Genomic DNA, 14,441 nt, shown 5'->3' with positions numbered 1-14,441 from the left:
GAATATCACCTGTAGTGCGAACACATGCCTCCGCTATTAACGTCAAGATTTTCGAGTCGCGGCAACGCAACATCCCTCTTACCAAGTTATGAATAAAAATCATTTCCCGGATGGATCTCGTTGATCGAAGTTCTATCAGCTTTAAGAGCCACAAATATGCCTTAATCCACTTCCATCTTACCTACGATGGAACGAAAAATATAAGAGAGTAATTTTAATATTACAAGAACAAAATGACGCATTAAAATAATTTCTTTCGCTGAAATTAACTCTCCCAAAATAATCACGTTGTTAATAAAATCTATCAAACGGATGACAAAATGGAAAGCAGACCGTGAAATACGCGCTCGGCCGCTACGTTCGACGAACTGTCTATAAAAATAAATTGCGCTCGCTCGGCTTGTTCGAAAAAGGAATTTTTCACGAAGTAACATCTGCCGGCATTTGTATCTTTCGACGATGCTCGGCCTTACTCTGCGCGGCATAGACAAACCTTTGTAGGTCGGAAATAACCCTAGAAGAGTCTGGGAGGACAGTACCAGGAAAAGGCTAAGCGACGATATCTTCTTTCGCGGATGAAGGAGAAAGGGTCTGGGAGTCAGTAAGGAAAGGCGGAGGAAAAGGAATTCCGTCGGTTTCGAGGAAAGGCTTCTACTTTGTCCTCCCCAATCCCCGTTCCCTTCTTCATCGTTTTCGAGCTTTCACCGTCTTCCGAACTCCCCGCGAGTACGGGCGAGCGAAAATTTATTATAGCAACCAAGAAGAACAGCGGAGCCTGCGGTTATTAAATCGGGACTCAACAGTGTAGAGTTTCATAAATTCGTTAGATAGGAACTTTACAACAATAATCTCGTTCGCTCGAAACCTGAACCGGTCATCCCCTTCCCCTCCAAGCACACTTTCCCCATTGTAAGTCGATCACTTTTTGTTGTTGACGCCAGGGATTTTGTTGAAATTAGAGTATAATATAGCGCGCGTATAATAAAGAGAGTTCAAGTTGAAATTTTGCTAACTTGGAATTTACTTGAACCAGTTGGTTGATCATTACCAATTTATGCGAGAATGGGCGGTACAAATGAAGTTTTACTCTAGAAACTATCAACCAAAATGATTGATCTTACAAACTAAATTGTTTGTTAGACTAAAAACTCATTTTTGTACTGCAAAAAGTATAAACATATTCTTGATATGCAAGTTTTAATTTACTTACATCATGTACAATTCCGAAAAAAGTTCTTTCCTCTGCCAATAATCTTCTCTTTTTGCAACCGTTTTACTCGTGATTTTTCGACTTCTAAAATAAAAATTTAATTTTTAGTATGCAGGCACATTAAATCAATTCAAATTTTTATTCTGTTTGATAAGAACTGTTCAAATAATAGAAACAGAATATCACCTTCTATTTAAAAAATCTAGAGTCATTTACATATATAGAGAATCAATGTTCTAGACTATATCTAATCTGTATTTCCGCCAAAAATCGAAACTGTAATTTTTTAAATTGCAATTTCAAGCTACATATTGTGTTAAATATTTTTGTTGTACAATTAAATATGTTATCCATGAAAAAATATTCACGGTGAATCTTAAAAATTCTATTAGAAGAGTCGACCGTACGATTAGCAGCAAACATTTGCGGCAAACATGGTCTGCACGTTCGCCGATCGCAAGTAATTCCGAGTCGCGCGACAATGGGTTGCCGTATCTGGAACTTTTTCGAGGAGGGAAATGCAATTTGTCAGTCAAAATTTTTCACAGAACCTCCGCGTTTCTGAACAGGAGCGGGCACACGCGATGGAACGCGTAAACGCAGAGTATTATCGTGCGTTCTTCGTTTTCGCAGAGTCCAAGGGGAACGCGGAGAAAGCCGCCAGCACGTATCGCGTCGATTATCCCAGCGAAAAGGAACAACAATCCTGAAGGGAGCAAGGTTCGAAGAAGCAACAATCCAGGAAGGAACAACAATTCAGGGAGCAACAACAATTCAGGAAGGAGTAACAATTCAGGAGGGAGCAACATCCAGGCACCGTTATCAACCCAGGAAGGAGCAACAATCGAAGAAGGTTGCAACGGAACGCATCGGTATGTGAAAGTGAAAAGTGCGAGTGACCGTGCTGAAGTGTTTTAGGGGTGAGAAGCGGGTGTAGTGACCGGGCCGTCCCATCAGCTGATTTTCGTTGGGGTCTTCGACCTTGCCATGATCGACAGCGGTGCATTGGCCGGGCCCTATTGTCAGCGCAGTAGATCAACTTGCAGATAAATAGGTAAGTGGAATTTCAATTATTTCTCTATTAACCCTTTGCATTCGAGGAATGTTTCGGTACACAGAAATCCAGTCTGCTTTTTCAGTACAGTTTTTAATAACAAACGGTTATAAATGGTTCATACCGTATTTATTTTAATTTTCTGATAATAATTTTTATTTTAATTTTAAAACACTTTGGCGAGAAGCGTCACTCGGTTGCGAAGGGTTAATTTCCTACAAATTCCGAGATTTTATTCCTTCCTTCTCGGAAACAGCAAATACAAATAATTAATAAATTCCATTTAGTAATTTACGTACTAATTACGTAGTAATTAACGAAGTAGGTAACAGTTGCAGTAGTAGTATTTTTAATTATTTGTATTCGTTCCTCGATGTATCTTCAACGCGCATCTTGCTACCTACCCGGCGCGGTGGCTCTCCGAGTTCGGACGGCCCTGAGCGCGCGGAAGGCGAGCGCCGTGATTGGTCAGTGTTTTTCGTTAATAATTCAAAAACGAAGCCCCATCCGACATTTTTGCAAAGGAAATTGTTGTTCAGAATCGTCTCAGCTACCCCCCATTTCCGGTTCTTACACTATTTACGGGACACCCTGTAGAATTACGAATGTACAAGAATCGCGTTTGCTTTTAGAATTGCGACTTGTTATTCTTCGTGTTTCCTTTTCAGGGTAGTGTTGCGAATAATTATCATTCGCGATTGTTTTTATCGTTATAAATCGCATTTATAATTTTTATGTTATAAATTAGCATTGCGATCTTGATTTATCGTATTTTTTTATTAATTAGAGTTGCGACACTATGCCTAAAATCTGACACTGACTCTTTATCAAATAATTCTTCTGAAAACTTTCCCTTTGTTGTTGATTTTTAATAATACTTTTTGGTTGTTTTTCTTTTAGAGAAAATATCCAAACGGTAAGACCTGAGGATTATTATTTAATACGTAATTATATCACTTGTAATTGTATAATATAATTTTTTAATAATTCATTACATAGCAGATAGTATGAGCTAATGGCTCCGATCTTCTTCGTGTAGTTTAGTATAAATATATCGTTACATTTAGTTTTAATTCTTATAGTTGGTAGCGTTATAGTTTAATTTAATTCTGTATCGATAATTGAATTTGGCACCGAAATAGATTTATTTCCCACGACTAAATTTTCAATCGCATCCGTTAATCGATTGGTTACTCCAATGAAATTAATTGATTGAACTCTGGACCGTATAGCTTTCATGTCGTTAAAAAACAAAGGAATTCCCGTAATTTCATTTCCTACCATAATAAGCGCTAATAACTTTGGAACAAATTCGAAGAATTCCTGTGTAAAAAACTCCAATTTGTATGAAGATCGAAGAGCGTTTCAAACTTTTGAGCGGCTGTGTATAAGTGTATATGATCCGATTAAGAGAAGACGACGTGTTTTTATTTCGATTTCGAAGGAACGAACATTTTATACGGTGCAATCCAATAAATTATCGAACGGTACGAATGCGGTTCACGTTGCCGTATGATTGCATTGTAATTACATTTTCTCAGCTACGGGAACAAGTTTTGCTGAATACGTATAATCAAACGAAAATTGCGATTAACGCGACTGTGACTGATTATTCTCAGAAGCCGGGCTGCTAGCTTTCGGGGGTCGAATCAAAGAGGGATGCCGCGGATATGCGAAATTGGACATTACATGGGAAGCGGAGTTGATTAGCACACGGAACGCTTCTATGCGGCGACGATTGATGATATTATTGTTGTTAAAGTAGCAATTCAGACAGCTCGGTGACTCGTAAATTACTTACTAGCGCGCAAATTCGACAGGAACACGCCATGATAACGAATCGTCATTACATCGCTTTTTACGCCTCTTGTGTATTCATCGTCGTTTTTACAATCATCGCCTATTGTTCTCCGTCAACATAGAGCGAAACGTCGAGCGTTCCATATTATCGCGGATCGTATTGGAATTCATTGAATTTATTGAGGTAGGATTTGTCGCGTATTCGAGTTTCGAGTAGAGCTCAAAGGTCGTTCAATAAATAAAGCGACAACCGCTAGTACCTAACGTCAGAAATATTTGTTTCGGAAAGCCATAACTTTGGTTACTGCCCGATTTAGGCTCCTCGAAGTTAAAACGTTTCTTCCACCCTCTTGTTGACTGTCTTATCCCTGTAGCAAACAGCCCTCCTGGTTGCCCGGAAATCTAGAGTTTTATTGATCATTTCGAACGGTAAACGTCTGATAATCTATTTCTTCGTTTATTAAGTTTGTCGAACGACTGTAGAATAGAAGTAACAAAGGCACTAAGTGTCAAACAAGAGTTTTTTAATTATGAAAAGCAGATATTTTAAAGCTCTTGCGACTTGTGAGAAACTCTTTTTGTGACTTTTCTTGTTTGTGCCAACAAACCACAAACCGTTGACGATCAACATCATTCGTATTTACTCCACCAAACGCGATCGTAGTGATCGTTTAAATGATATTATATTTGGCGTATAATATCATTGAATGTGTTGAAAGTTCTGTGCTCTTATTAGAAAATCCTACACAGTACGAACATAGTCTAAACTATTATAAACACAGATGCTTAGATCCTGACAATAGTGACGTCAAATGTTCAAAATAAAATATGCCCTATGATTTAGCAGATTTAGCTGGGTTCGCGTATAAGGTGGCTTTTCTTCACGTTCGTGTCGTTACTTATTGCACGATCCTCGTAGATACACATCAGAAAGTGGCATTTAAAAATCGTATCGGAAAACAAATGTTCGACGGTGATTTAAGGGTGGCCCGTGCTATGGTTGGTTCAAGACAACAGGATTCCGAGCGGGTGAGGGGGGTGGTTAGGGCGAAGGAACCAGAAGGAGGGGGACAAACAGAGTGAAAGAGGGAGAAAACACACGGTAGTAAGTGTCAGTTCTTTTGTGAGCATATAATACATCATCGATGCGGCGAGGGCTTTTAAGCTGTCCTGAAAATACCAGCCGGCTGTACGAATTATTAATGTCCCACCTCCTTATAAAGTACTCAATTTTCGTTCTGTACGGAAGAGAAATATTAACCGTAATACGGGCATGGCCACAACGAAACGCTGCAGTATATCAGACCGTGCGAAAATTACAGCGCCGACGAAGATGTTAATATCGGTGAACTTTATCGTCCACGCGCTGGAAGCAGGAACACGCGACACCGAGCGCACATTGTTTTGACAAAAGGCCGACCCATCGAACTTTATCGCGACCATTGTAAAACTTCCGACCCGTACGTGGACTCGCGCTGCCCTTCCTCGAATACCGTAAATCATCAGATCCGGGCTACCTGTGTAAAGATTAACTCAATCGATTTCAAACGCATCACCCCATCGCGAGATTATTGAATTCAAGGTAGACCATTCAACATCGTTGCCCCTATATTAGATCGCTCGGAGAGTTCTGTCTGCTCGTGAACGTACGATAGGAATTCGATTCTTGAGAACATCTTATATTCAAGATGAAATCACGGCGGTCAAAGTAATCAGGGAATCGACTGTTCAAGCAGGTTCATCGCTAAGCGTGATACTCGGTAGCTTCGAGAGTTTCGGTACGTTGTGTATGTAAGGTGATTTACTGGAAACGTGCAATAGAACACAAGGTAACTACGCTTAATTCCTTGCAACAGGATTGTTATTTCGGGTGTAGGATATGGACATATTTAAGATTGTTTATGTTGCTAGACTCTTTCGAACTACGATCAAATACAACGAAATGTTGTTGAATATTCAATCAGTGAATGTGATGCTTCTTCATCATGAAACATTTATAGTTACCATTTGTTATATCATGTGAACAATATTTGTATCTTATAAAGTATAGATACAAGGATTTGTCAGTTATTTCTTGTCCAACGCGTAGGAAGTATCAGTGGTAACAGAATTTCAGAGAATCGTTTAGAAAGAACGTATAGTCACGAAGTTTATATTTTGTTTTTGATACTTCGTTCGTGGTTTTGTATCATTACGTATCGTGTTTTCAGGGAGATTGTGAATGTCGGAATCACCGAAGAATGGGAAGACATACACTTGAAACAAACTTTTTACCGGAGAGACTTCCCTTGGCTTCGTATTCAGTTCCTTTCATGCCTTTCATTCTTGGGAAGGGCTTGTTTATGGCACCCTGTAGATACCGTAAAATAGGGAATAGTTCTCTAGAGGCAAGACGGAATTTTTCTTAAGACGTGATTGGAGTTAAATCCTTAGACGTCATGGCGACAGTATCTCTTTCACAACCCTTGTCCCGAACTTATTTCGAATCACGTCGTAAAGAACGATACAATTTGAAAGAGTATGCTTATCTTTCCTTCTTAATTTTCAAAAACAGTCGGATAGTCTATGGATATTTAAACAACTTTTTGCTTGTTTCTCAAATCCTAGTTATTACCTTCTTAATTTAATATCTACGTGAAGTGAGAATATTTTCCATAGTTTCAGCAAACTTTTCAAGATTTTGCTTTCATTTTGTAATCAGTAGTTTGTATCTGCGGAGTGTAGTAATTAGTAAATATTCATTCACTTTGTTTTTATGAAGTTTCTTGTTTTCCATTCTGGCTCAACTATTGTTCTGAACCAGTGTTCAAAGTTCTTAAATAGTTTATATTTTCGTATGATTATCATTAACGAAAATGTTTATTCGCGTAAGTAGTAACAAACAGAGTAAGAATATTCATCTAGAAGTTCTTTTGCAAATAAAATCGAGTCAAAAAAGTCAAAAGTGCCAATTTGTCCACACCTGTTGCAGTGTATACAAAATTCATACAAATTAGAGTCACATAAATATTTTTATATAATGTGTGTATCAATATTTTATAACGACTACATATAGTTCACTATAAGTGAGCAATGATAAAATGTTGTGATAGTGAAATTAAAACAATTTTGGCTTTCAAAGAACAGGACGTAATTGCAGAAATTGCTAAACCAATTGATAGAAGTTGCAAAATGACATATAATACAATTTATTGAAAGACGCGAATATCTACGAAAGAAAGAATTTATGTGTTCGGGAACATTACCTGTTTAAAACTGCTGTAGAACAGCGAAGGAAATCGTCTGTAAAGTTGGAGTTACAGCCTCATTCCCATTTGGAAGCGTAGATTTTAGGTGATTTGATTTTTAAGAGAAAGAATCATTATGTAATTATGTAGATCGAGGGTTTTAAAATTTTTCATCCTAGCAATTATTATTACTCAAGTTGTCACATGGTTCTTGATATCTGAATAATGGTTTGACCTGTTCTTTGAAATTTTACATGGATGTAAAATGGAGGATCATCTACCATCCAGACTAAAATAATGACACCACGTGCAGTAACCTTTTTTTTTTTATTAAAGAATTCAAAGATCAAGGGTTCAAAAATTTTTCAAATTTTACACAAATGTAAAACGAAGGGTCATCTATCCTTCAGGCTAGAACGATGTGCAATAGCCTTCTTTATATTACAAAGAATAAAGTTTGTCCAACTTTGTACCGTGTATCGATGACATATTATTAGACCGGGAAATCAAGACTTAAACGTCATGTTGATGGTCCCCGTGTAGGGCTCGAAGGTGTTAACAACGAGGGGAAGCCCGAGCCCCGCATAATCTCGCGATCGTTCGATCAAGGGTATCGTGCCGTGCGGAGACGCGGTTCTTCTCGCACCATTTCTATGATGCATTGCTGGCGCGTTGTCGTCGCGGGGGAGAGAAAGAAGGGAAGAAACGTCGCGCGTAAAACAGCGTCGTCAGAGTAACGAGGCGTATTTTTAAGCCCGCATGTGGTCCGCGGAGATCCGGAGTTGGTGGTGACGCGCGTGCTTGGATTCGACTGGATTCGAGTGCGCGCGTGGTGGCGCACGAGCGCGCAGCCGACGAACGACTAGGGTGGCGATGCTTTTGATAGTGGGGGTGATCCTCGCGATACGGGTGGGGATGGCAACTCAGGGGAAAACTGCGAACGCTGGAGCACGCGGGTTGCCGAGAGACAGGGGTCGGTCCGCCTGGTAGGGGGTAGGGGTAGCTCTGAATCCCTCGAAACTCTGACGATGCTCTCTCTCTCGACTCAGTTCCGAAAGCAGAGCCAGAGCCGAGAGTACACTCGAGGCTTGTTCGTTTCGCGTATCGCGTCGAGCTTCTCCCTCTGCTCTGCTCGTCGTCGCGTTCTACTCGCACACGCGGATACCGTTTGTACTATCGACCTCGCGGTGCGTTTCTCGATCCTCGGGTGCGTAGATCGACACGGATCGCGCGAGTTCCTCGCGACAGATTGCTGCCACGAAGCTGTGAAAAGGAGGTTGAAACACGGGCTCTCGTCCTCCTTTCGGTATGTCCCGATCGTTGGACGGTGATTTTTCTTTCGTAAATTTCAGCGGGGAAACGTTTAGGGATACTCGGCTCGAGTGGCGGGCAGAGAACAGAGGAAAAATAAAAGGGAAAACGTGCGCGATGTTTCTGAAAGGAGTCAGAAGGGCGAAAAGGGTCACGAATGTATCTGGAAAGCGGACGGCTGTAAAAGAGTGAAACGTGCAGCTGAAACCACTGGCGCGGAGGTCTTTTTCGGGCAACAAAGCGCTGCTCTCCTTTTTTTTTCGCCGTTTTTCAGGAATTCCGCTCTTGCCAGTGACAACGAAAGAGCTCGTCGATAGACTTCGTCGGGCACGTGTGTGCGTGGGCGTGATGATATTTGAACTCTCGAAGCCGTCAAAGTCTCGGCCCCTTTGGCGGCCTGCGCTTTTGTTCGGAGCACTCTGGAGAGAGAGTCGCGAGAGGCATCTGGCATTTAATGGAGATGATAGTCGTTTTCCTTTGTCACCGAGTGGATGCGTTTGTTTAATATCTAAACGTCGCGAAACGGCCACGTGTCTCGCAAACGTTTCTTCGTTTCATATTTATCACGCTACTGTCGCGTCGTGTTTGCTCCGTTTACGAAATTTCCGCTCCGTTTCTGTTCTATAACTTTTTCCAACAAATAATCGGAACACAGATTCTTCGAGCCACGACGCGAACGTTTGTTATCGATGCACGAGCTTTTTATAAACGATAGTTAATGGACCGTTCCTCGCGCGAATATCGAACAATCCGATCGTAGAAACGGTACACGGGTGCAAACCATCAAGACAGAGCAAACGCTCGGATGTATATGCACAAGGGATTTTGTGTACCCAGCTTGCGGCTCGATGATTAGAGGTGGGAATAAGCCGATACCAAGATATACGGCTTCCGCAAATACGTTTCACGGTCTACTTTCCTTAGTTCCGATGCATATTGTTCCCGATTCAACGGCGCAAATCTTGTAACACGCCGCGCGAACATTTTTATTCTCTTGGTAGCCGCGTCGAAGCACGACGACTAATCGCGACGATTTATTAACTCGCGAGCGCACAAAGCGTGCGCGATTCGTTTAAACGCGCGCGTAACAAGTCGCCGCTTCGTATATCACGGACGTGTCAGCCGGCTTTAATTTCGTCGAATAGAATCGACGCGCGAGACAGCGCGTTATCGAGACAGTTTTAATTAACAACGGTCTTCGAAACGCGCGCGAAATACGCCGGACGGGGATCGATTCGGAGACGCGCACGATCTCCGGTTACGATCAATTTAAAAGGCCATACGTTTCTGCGAAACACGTGGATGATTTATGTCGCGTCCTAAATACGTGATTTGTACAAATGGCTCGGGGGATTACTGCGGAAAATGACGACGAGATATCGATGCCGTTCTCTACTTCAATTACGCGTAAATCATCGCGCTCGGAAGCAAACGTTAAATGACTCGCGGTCTATTAAGTCCACCACCGTTGAATATTATTTTCCGCGAGGCGCAACGTCGATGTTGATCTTCGAGGATAGGGAAACAGAGATCCGTGACAACGTTTTTGATTGAACTTTGAACGTAGAAACACGCGTCCGAATAGTTGTCGACTTTCTCTCGATCCGACGAGACTCTCTCTCTCAGGAGACGTTAGAGATCGCCGGTCAGTGATTCATCGAAGTCGGTGAGAAATGACTTCGTAGGCGTATGGAGCCACCGCGAACAAACCCGGCATGCGACGATCGACATGTTCTATCGTTCCCGAACCGTGCCGCTTCTTCGATTTAAGCTACATCGCCTACAACGGCGCTTTAGTGCCGAAGTTTAACAAGTCCGCTTCGCCGACGTTCCGCCCGAGGAGATTTAACCGGTCCCTTAAACTCCGATAATTGGCCGGGCACTATGCATTCAGTGAAATTGGCATCAGCTGCTTCGAAGCTGGTAAAGAGCTCGCGTACAAAGAAATCGAAACGGCTTGGCTTCTCTCATCGACGAATTTCTATCGGATTTTAATTGCGGGATTACGGGAACAGGAGGAAGGATTCCGTGGGTGCGGGGGGAGGCGCAGTAGATAGGAAACGTCGCGATGTTTTAACGAAAGGATCGGTCGATGTAAAGTATCTTTAACGGGTTTACAGAGTCGCGAAACGATGAGCGAACCTGTGGTAAGCGAAGACCAGTCACGCTCAAGGGTGAACTCGACGATGAATCTTCGATGAAGACGCAATCTAGTTGCGAACCGACGCATAGAAGTCTGAATCGATTGGCGCAGAGATACAAGGGACATAACGAGTGACGATGCGCGTGAAAAGTTGACGACGCCATGTGACGCGAGCAAACTGGAATTCCTGTGCGACAGCATTGCGCTGATGTTGGATTGTGCGACGCGCACGTCGTTCGAATGGACCCTTTGCCACGGATGACAGCTAGGATGTTTAACAAGTGACAGTGCTCGAGAGTTGAACTGAAAAAGAACGACTCGATCGTGATTAAATCGGTGATTCGGTGACGATTACTGCGAAGGGTAGAAATTAGTAGTGATGCCGTGATGGGCTGCAGCTCGGGATCGTTTCTCCTAACTACGCTCCTCGTGGGTGGATTACTTTTAGTCATCCTGCTCAGCGAGACATCCCACGCAACACGTAAGTCAACAATCTTTTACTTTTTTTGTTACTGGATAACAGCAGAGCATCCATTATTAATACGATGACACGATTACTCGACGAAGAACATTTTCAGATGAATTATTTCCTTCCTCGTTAATTATTTTAAAACGTGAATAATAAATGAAGCGAGATAGAAAATGTTTTCGGCTCTGACGTAAACACCAAGAAATTGTCGGATAGTCGAATACTTAAAAATAATAAAATACTGAAAAATGAAAAAATAGCGTAAAGAAACGTTTTTAAAGTTCATTATTCATTATTCATTCATGCACTTATTTTTTAAATTAAATTATGTATTTTTTTTACATAAATTAATTCTTATCGTCATTCCGCGTGTAAAAGTGCCAAGTATGATCATTTGAAACGTTCTACTTTACTACTTACGTAAAGTACGTAAGTACTTACGTATACTTACGTTTCTACTTACGAGATATTTCATATTTTTTCATTTATATTCGATCCTTCTTGTTGAAATTGTATTAGTCACACTAGATCACGTAATACTGATGGTCGTAGTTACCAGATATCGGGTAAACAATGCGATTTACAAACTCATTTCATTCAGTTCGTGGCAGATTAGCGTCCACTTTTACTTATTACATTGTATCAATTTGAAATATATCGTAATGAATGTCACTCGTAATGAGAAAATTGATATTTTTAATGTATTTGTATAATGAACTGAAAATAGACAGAATGCTGCAGCGGTATATCCAATATTCTGATCAAGAACATCATGAATGTACTTTTATAATTTAAAAAAGAACTTGAGAAAATATGGTTTATTTATAAAACCAAAAAGAAAATATACGAAAACAACAATGAAAAGTTCACTACTTCAACACAGAAAATAATTAAAGTTCTGTCTCTCGATTTTTGAAATCATAGAATTTTTATCTGTGTCGTTATAAATAATGGGAAGTTTAATAGAAAAAATGAGCAAGTATGAGTTGGAAACAATCATTTCATTAGAAAACAGTGTCAATACATTTTCAACGGTCACACTTTAACGATCAGAAGAATCGATTTATGTACAAAAAATAAGGCTATTTCTAATGATAAAAAGTATAGTTAGGGAATTTGTCCGCCTATTGAAGGGTTAATATCGAAGTTTGGGAGCACATATATGCTTTCAACATTACAAACAAATTGTTTCGACTTTGGAACTCCGAATCAAAATGATTTACAAAAATAAATTGGTGTTTCGTTCGGATTTTTGCTGATGGAATCGTCGATAAAGTTGACCCAGCAAACTTTCTAGACCCGACTAGATTTCGACTGACTCTGGCTTTAATAGCTTAAGTAAATTTCTGATGGTGCATTATTCGATGTGGAATAATGAACGATCAGTGATCTATACGTTTTAGTAAAGTCAACAAATTCCCAATTCTTTGCTTGCAACTTTAGACTCGTCCATCTAGCTCTGATTGTTCCAATTACTAGGTACACTGTTTACGATTGCTTTCATTAAAAACTGAACCAGGGAACGTAAGATGTCATTTAAATTAATTAGAGGCATTATCGCACGTGAGGTTATTTGATACTTCAAAGTCTTTAGGGCCATACGAAGCGATCGACATTATTTGTACATTTTTAGACCTTGTTTAACGAGCAGTGTATTTAAAAAGGATAATTCGCGCGGTGCATCCCGCAAAGAAACCGGTTTCATTAGGTAAAAATTGATGTGAGTCAATATTTTCGTAGCTGGAGCGAATTTAGCGCGATTTTGATAGCAGACTCGCGCAAGGAGAGACTATCGCTTTACCAAGGAAGCGACTTACTGTATTTCTGTGCGTATTTTCACTGATAATACTACTTATTGTTACAAAAAATACGCGTTACGTTTTCTTGCTTTGAGACTAAATATTGGCCCGCGACGCTGGAAACATTTGAGAAACATTATTTTCTTCGCAAACCGGCCGTCGAAATGTATATTCCCGACGAATCGGGACGTCGATTATTTTGCGAAATTGCTAGTCTCGCGATAATTGCCAACGCCTAGCGTCCAGGAAAATAATGGAAATTCCGTCGTACTTGTCTAACGCATCGACTTTAGTTCGAGTATTTGCTAGAAGGTGTTTAATTGCTTTCGGAGCGCTCCGTGATCCGTTTCTATGTCGTTTCGATCGACGAGAAGCGTTTCCTTCAAGCGTTTACCGCGCATAAAAACGCACGCGTTCTGTATCGTGCTGTTTGCACGTTGAAATATAGGCCGCTGAGAAAATAGCATAGAGTATCGCGAAAGCTGGCGGGATAAGAATACAAACGAGCGTGGAAGAATAAGACGGTAAGAGAAAGAGAGGACGTAACGAGGCACAAGAAAACGAAACGTGATGAAATGGCCTGTTTAGCTGGAATATACGCGACGCATCGTGAAAAGGCAGGAACGATACAACGGAATATAAACCCCTTCTCTGGTGCTGGCTCGTCGTATCCAGCCTGTACGGAGCTGCTGGTGGACCGGCGAGGGTGGAAGAGAATAAGAGAGGGTGGCAAAGAGGGCGTGAACGGTGCGGTGGTTTGGCTCAAAGGACGTTGAAGCCAGAATGGGACGCGGACGTTGTCACGATGGGTGTGAGATGGCTGATATTCTCTTGTTTTTTTTTTTTTGTTATTAAGGAGGACTTCCTTTCTATCTTTCTTTCGTCTTTATTCCTTGTTTTTTCGTCTGGTTCTGTCTTGTAGACGAGTAATGTTCTCCCAACGCGCTTGTCCTCGTTCATTTCGCCGACGGCCAGTTGGAGAGAACGCAGGCGAATAGTATTATAATTATTTCTAACATAACCGGATCGTCCCAGTACTTTGTATTGCCAGTCTGCACAATTTCAGTATCAGTAATATCGTAGAATATCATTTATTAGAAAGTCTACTGTCGGGAAGACCGATTATCCGAAGAAACGAATCGGACTCATCGTGTATTATCGTGTGTCCGAAATTGGATCGATAATTATATTATCTTCCGAAATATATCATGGTCATTCTTTAATCGATCGAGATAGTGCCTAAAAAATGTTGATAGTAAGTGCTTGGAAGTACGATAAGTGTTATGAAATGAGTAACAGAAGGAAAGAAGTGGTATCTGTGTCATCGTTCGCTCAATTTATTCAGTTGCTTTAGGTACAAGTTTATGTTATAATAGTGCAAACGTCAATTTATTTAGAAACCTGTTCGAAGGTCGTTCATTAGAAATC

General features: G+C 40.9%; 1 protein-coding gene across 1 annotated transcript in view; it reads left to right on the top strand.

Moving 5' to 3' along the window:
- Positions 1 to 8,365: 8,365 nt before the first annotated feature.
- LOC122400328 (hemicentin-2) overlaps positions 8,366 to 14,441 on the top strand; it is a 531,816-nt gene continuing 525,740 nt past the window's right edge. The window contains exons 1-2 of the mRNA XM_043401723.1: positions 8,366 to 8,597; positions 10,723 to 11,226. Coding sequence (XP_043257658.1) covers positions 11,133 to 11,226 — 94 coding nt within the window. The 5' untranslated portion in view covers positions 8,366 to 8,597; positions 10,723 to 11,132. The remainder of the gene's footprint in view (positions 8,598 to 10,722; positions 11,227 to 14,441) is intronic.

Source organism: Colletes gigas, unplaced genomic scaffold (assembly GCF_013123115.1).
Source record: "Colletes gigas isolate AHSC1104 unplaced genomic scaffold, ASM1312311v1 Colletes_gigas_Sc00017, whole genome shotgun sequence".
In the NCBI taxonomy this organism is placed as follows: Eukaryota; Metazoa; Arthropoda; class Insecta; order Hymenoptera; family Colletidae; genus Colletes; species Colletes gigas.
The sequence above is the reverse complement of the archived record's forward strand: the minus strand, read 5'-3'. Positions and strand labels throughout refer to the sequence as shown.